General features: G+C 40.7%; 1 protein-coding gene across 1 annotated transcript; it reads right to left on the bottom strand.

Moving 5' to 3' along the window:
- Positions 1–298: 298 nt before the first annotated feature.
- Positions 299–1,434, bottom strand: LOC123158498 (putative aldehyde oxidase-like protein). The gene is made up of 3 exons (XM_044576460.1): positions 1,360–1,434; positions 611–800; positions 299–501 (listed from the first exon to the last, which is right to left on the bottom strand). Exons 1-3 carry the CDS (start codon positions 1,432–1,434, stop codon positions 299–301), a joined length of 468 nt encoding a protein of 155 aa, XP_044432395.1.
- Positions 1,435–6,271: the final 4,837 nt, after the last annotated feature.

Here is a 6,271-nt window from a genome sequence, read left to right as displayed (position 1 = left end):
GTGTAGCGTAAAAAGGAAATCTGGTGACAGGTTGCATGTTAACCTGTTGTGTTTTTGCCTTTATAAAGTACAGTACAATATAGTTTCGGTTTCTTGCTTTGGAAAATCGGGCCTTTCCAAGTGGCAAGCGAGCAGCTAGCATGGGAACTAGGCACCGCCTTTAGGTTCAGTCAGGAATTGCAAACACAAAGTATCACAAACATCACGTATACAATTTACCATTTGACATTGCGCAACATGACCACACCATACACCCCTTCCAGTTGACCACCGGAATCTTGAATCACGCCGCAGCAGCTCAAGACTGATGTTCAGACAGGCTTTCCAAGTACTTATCCACGATCTCCAAACCACACATTTCCTTCACGAGAGTCATCGACGCAGGGACGTCGAGCTGGAACATGAGCTGCAAGCTTCCAAACTCCTTCCTCGCTGCTCGGATGGCTTCTCTCACCGCACAATGGACGGATGCTGCGAGAACCAAGACAGGTTCCCCAGAAGCTGACAGAGGCAAAAGCGGTTTGATTACCTTAACAATGATATTTTTCATCTGGCAAACAAGTGAAATATATTCATGTTGTTGCTCCAGGGAAAGAGATCACAGTCCTACCTTTCGACGAGAGCACGCGGTTCTTGTGGTATCCGGTGTTGAGCACCTCGGCATTGAACTGCTTTGGGACGGTGTCGACGCTCAGAATTTTGTAGACCCATGTGCTGTCGCTCATAACCATTCCATCAGTGTTTGTTTCGTGTTCTTCTTTTGTGAAGAAACCAATTCCTTGTATAAAGGAGCCTTCAATCTGTAAGATAATGCTAGAGATAATATATGAATATATGATGCCATCGTGTACTATAATGAAGAACAACTTTGATCAGGGCTGCAATACTATCTCGGGCCCTGCTATGTCAAGAATATCTTGTGCTCAATATAATTAAGTTTATATTAATCTTCAGTCATTAATCAATTACTAACCTTTTATGTCCGATCCAATTTCCTTTGGTGTAATTTATTATTGCGGCTTTTCTTTTTGCCCACACGTACGCAATGGATGCCACATGGAAGCCATAGCTATGCGAGAAGGGTTTCACCCAGCTAATTGTATGGTTCCAAGATGGTGCATGCGGAGTTAAAGACTCTTTGGAGGTCACAAATTAATTTCTACGTGGACTGTGTTGTTACACCTACATCAATTGGGAATGTGGAATTCATGCATTGTCCCCAAGAGAAATAGATAATGATGTGGCTCGTGACCTAGTTAGCTTTTGTTATTTTGAAATAAAGATGAGTACTTATTATTATTATTTTTGAAACGGACCGGGGGGGGGGGGGGGGCAATAGCCCCCTTTGGCCCCATGCACCAAATTTGTGGCGTGCTGCTGCACCTGTAGCACCAAATTTGTGGCGTGCTGATGCGACACGACGCCCCACCCCATCGCTCTCTTCACCATGAACATCGTATCGATGCCAATGAGATACCCCAAGAAAACCGCGATGCATTGAAAGCCCCAAAATTCAGCTGTCGGAAGGGAAGTCAAGTCAGACATGGAACGGGATCAACTCTCCTACAGATCGGTGATGGCCGAGTGAACTCGCTACGCTCTGAGAGATCGAAAGCTAGGTAGGTTGCTTGTGCGCCCAAGCTCGGGGTGGGCAGCATATTTATAGGGTGGCGGTGAGCTATATGAACGCACTTACATACAAGAGGCTAACCGTGTGCTGCCAAGGCCCATACCATGCTCTATCTTGCATAGTTTGAGGATCACGTGTGCATAATTCCTTATTTGTGTGTACATACAAGAAGATGAATTTTTTGAAATCGAAATTTTTCACACAAGAATTCGAGGATCAGTGGCTTAATTGCGTGGCTTGTTGTGTTAACCACGGGAGGATAAGGGCCATCAGATATTGTAGATGGACATGTATAATTGCTTGGATCTGCCCCCTCTCGTGCTTTTATAGGGGTAGTAGATTATATCTTTGTTCAATTGATTGAGTTTCATGGTGCAGGTGGACATGTATGTGGGCATGACAATAGTTGAAGGAAGATTCAGTGGTTGAGTATTAGCTACGCTGCAATTACATTGATGCTCCTCCTCAAGATCATGCCAACATTGGAGGAAATTTGGCCAACTAATCTACAATGAATTTTATTGGCAATAAACCAACATCCTACTATTCTATAATCAGTTTTAGTTCAGTCTTGTCTTATTATAAATCGTAGGTTAATTCTATTTTGAATATTTTCATGGGACTTAAGATTAAGCTATCCTTATTCCATTGCACAATCCCAAACCATGATGAAATATTAGTTAAAAGATTCATTATGGATTCACTGGATTCATGGTATCATTTTAGAACATGTTTTTTCATTGCAGTACTGCGACCATCAGTACAATGTTCCGAGTTAACTTAGCATATTTGTTTCCATTGTGTGTTGATGAGTTCTATTCTTTACTGAATGGCTATGATGATTCTTGCGCCCCTCAGGGTGCTGGAGATATTTCACCATATCCTGAGATGGATATGTTTTTACATCTCCTAGATTGGTTCCATTCAACTTTGCTCAGCCAGACAATTAGTCGTTAAACTAGGAGGCATTGCTGTGCAGCAAGTTACCAATTGCGGCTATTTGTTGCTTTGTGAAGAAATAATGAGTTTTTTGGCTGATGGTAAGGAGAGACTTGAAGGACTGGAATATCACCAAAGAACTAGCCATGGACAGAGGTGCATGGAAGTTAGCTATCCATGTGCCAGAACCATGACTAGGTTTCAAGATCTTATGGGTTTCAACTCTAGCCTATCCCTACTTGTTTGGGGCTGAAAGGCTTTGTTTTGTACTACATGAAGCATTTTCCAACTTTGGTGATTCAGGGCGGGGTAAATCTGAGCCATTCAAGTAATAATCCAAAATTTTCCTTGATTTTGTGAACTTTTCCTTGTGCACCATGTGTTTGTTATGATACCTATGTTTTATACTTATTTTGTCTAATTATATTAATTGGATTAGTGGGTGATACGTCTCCAACATATCTATAATTTATGAAGTATTCATGCTATTATATTACCCATCTATGGTGTTTTATGCATTTATATAGCATTTTATATGATTTTTGGGACTAACCTATTGACCTAGAGCCTAGTGCCAGTTTCTATTTTCTCCTTGTTTTTGTGTTTTACAGAAAAGGGATACCAAACGGAGTCCAAATGACGTGCCAATTTTTGAGGATTTTTAATGGACCAAAAGAAGACCACGGAGCATCGGAGTTGGGCCAGAAGAGCTCCGGGCTGCCCACGAGATAGGAGGGCGCGCCCCTAGGGGGGGCGCCCCTTGTCTCGTGGACGGCCCGGAGACCCCCCTGACATAAAACCAACGCCAATAATTCCTATAAATACTGAAACTTTCGGGAATTAACCTAGATCGGAAGTTCCGCCGCCGCAAGCCTCTGTTGCCACGAGAAATCAATCTAGGCCCTCTTTGGCACCCTGCCGGAGGGGGCCATCATCACCGGAGGCCATGGAGGAGGATCTTGGAGGGGCCATCATCTCCATGAAGGCCAAGGACCAGAGGGGGAAAGCCATGGAGGAGGAAGCATAAGGGGGAGAATCTCTCCTCCTCTCTCTTGGTGGCACCGGAGTGCCACCGGGAGGGGAATCATCCCCGCGGTGATCGTCTTCATCAACATCACCATCATCATCACCATCCTCATCTCTTTTACGCGGTCCACTCTCCCGCACCCCGCTGTAATCCCTACTTGAACATGGTGCTTTATGCTACATATTATGATCCAATGATGTGTTGCCATCCTATGATGTTTTGAGTAGATATCTTTTGTCCTTGAGTTGATTGATGATCTAGATTGGTATGAGTTGTATGTTTCACTTTGATGCTGTCCTATGGTGCCCTCCGTGTCGCGCAAGCATGAGGGTTCCCCGCTGTAGGGTGTTGCAATATGTTCATGGTTCACTTATAGTGGGTTGGTGAGTGATGGAAACACAAACCCGAGTAAGAAGGGTTGTTGCGTATGGGAATAAAGAGGACTTGATGCTTTAATGCTATGGTTGGGTTTTACCTTAATGATCTTTAGTATTTGCGGACGCTTGCTAGAGTTCCAATCATAAGTGCATATGATCCAAGTAGAGAAAGTATGTTAGATTTTGCCTCTCCCTCATATGAAATTGCAATAGTGACTACCGGTCTTGTTAACAATTGCTTAGGACAATTCCGCACACCGATCCACCATTATTCCACACTCGCTATTTATATTATTTAGTATTATATTCTAACCTCATGATAACAGCACCTACTTTTATGTTTTAGCTCTACGATATCATACAAAGTTATCCTCTTTTTACCCACAACACAGTTTTATTCCTTGTTTCTAGTGGGAAGCAAACGTTCAGTGCACGTAGTGTCGTATCAGTGGCAGATAGGGCTTGAGAGAATATTGATCTTACCTTTAGCTCGTTGTGGGTTCGACACTCCATACTTATCACTTCCACCTTTGGGAATTGCTATGATGATTCCCTGCACTTGGGGATTATCAAGCTCTTTTCTGGCGCCGTTGCCGGGGAGCAATAGCGTGGGGTTGATATTCTCGTGTGTGCTTGTTTGCTTTCTTTACTTAGTAGATTTTGTTCTTCCTTTTTATTTCTGTTTAGTTGTGGGTGAAACATACAATTTTTTTTTAAAAAAGAATGAAAATACCAAAAAGGAATTGCTTGCCTCTCACGCCTAAAAAAGTTTTTCAAAAAGAGAAGTGACTGGAAAGTTATGCATTGAAGAAGTGAGGGTCGACCTTGAGCACTTGTGTTCATGCTCACGGAAACAATGTAGAATTTTTTCATGGAAGTTTCTCTGTAAATAATTATCCCCTTGTATATATTCATTGTATTATAAAAATAATGTGCCAAGCTTTGGTTTTAGCATGATAAGATTGCTTGTTTACTATGTGCCGAACAAAAACAGAAACTTTGGATGTTGTGCATGAATTTACATTTTTTACTGGAAAGTCAAATGGGTCTGAAACTTTTTGCACATTACTTCTGTACAAATTTTTCAAATTGTAAAATGTATTTCATAATTTTTGGAGTTACAGAAGTTTATTAAACTTCCAGATTACTACAGACTGTCCTGTTCTTGCCAGATTCTGTTTTTCGTGTGTTGTTTGCTTATTTTGATGCATCTATGGCTAGTATGCAGGGTATGAACCATAGAGAAGTTGGAATACAGTAGGTTTAGCACCAATATAAACAAAGAATGAGTTAATTACAGTACCTTAAAGTGGTAGTTTGGTTTATTACACTAACGGATCTCACAAAGTTTTTGTTTAAGTTTTTGTGAATGAAGTGTTTGAAGAACGAGGAGTTACCAATGTGAGAATAATAAAGATAGACAAGAGTTCAAGCTTGGGGATTCCCAAGGCACCCCAAGTAAATATTTCAAAGGATACTCAAGCATCTAAGCTTGGGGATGCCCCGGTGGCATCCCATCTTTCTTCTTCAACAAATATCGGTATACCTCGGTTTTTGTTTTGTTCACATGATTTGTGTCCTTTGTGTTTGTATTTTCCTTTAAGATTAATGCTAAGTATGAGATAGATCTTCATTGATTTGTAGAATACTTCATGTGCTTCACTTATATCTTTTAAGTATGATCTTATAGAATTACTCTTTGTGCTTCACTCAAATCGTTTGAGTATGGTTTTATAGAATGCTTCGTACGCTTCACTTATATATTTTTGAGCTTGTATGTTGGCTAGTCTATATGAATTGTAGAATGCTCCATGAACTTCAATTATATATTTTGGAGTATGAATAATACTATAGTTTAAAGTGGGTTTAGAAGATTGTCAACTTTAGGAATTAGCAATCCCACTATCTTGGAGGGTGTTGAATCTCTGTACGATATTTATGAAAGTGGATTTGGAAGAGTGTCAACTTTAGTTAGTATTCCACTATTTCGGAAGAGGTTCCAATTGAGTATGAGAACAAAGTAGCTATCCATGATGCTACAGAAAATTATTATGAGGGAGGAATATGTGCTTGTAGGAGTTGCAATAATATCAAGTTTCCTCTCTATGTGCTTAATGTTTTGAAGTTAAACTTGTTTTGCCTTCCTATGCTAGTTGATTCTTGTTCCTATAAATTGTGTGCTCACAAAATCCCTAGGAATAGGAAGTGAGTTAGATTTAAATATGCTAGTCATATTCTTCATGACACTCTCCTTGTGTGTTTCAACTCTTATATTTTGTGCGAGCATCATTGAAATCA

This window comes from Triticum aestivum, chromosome 7B (assembly GCF_018294505.1).
Source record: "Triticum aestivum cultivar Chinese Spring chromosome 7B, IWGSC CS RefSeq v2.1, whole genome shotgun sequence".
Classification (NCBI taxonomy): domain Eukaryota; kingdom Viridiplantae; phylum Streptophyta; class Magnoliopsida; order Poales; family Poaceae; genus Triticum; species Triticum aestivum.
The sequence above is the reverse complement of the archived record's forward strand: the minus strand, read 5'-3'. Positions and strand labels throughout refer to the sequence as shown.

Excerpts from the sequence above, each read along its gene's own strand:
- LOC123158498 (XM_044576460.1), bottom strand. The coding sequence starts at position 1,434 with ATGGGGTGGGGCGTCGTGTCGCATCAGCACGCCACAAATTTGGTGCTA. Across the intron at positions 801-1,359 it reads AGCAGCACGCCACAAATTTG|ATTGAAGGCTCCTTTATACA; the intron begins GTGCATGGGGCC and ends ATTATCTTACAG. Across the intron at positions 502-610 it reads CCGCGTGCTCTCGTCGAAAG|CTTCTGGGGAACCTGTCTTG; the intron begins GTAGGACTGTGA and ends TGCCTCTGTCAG.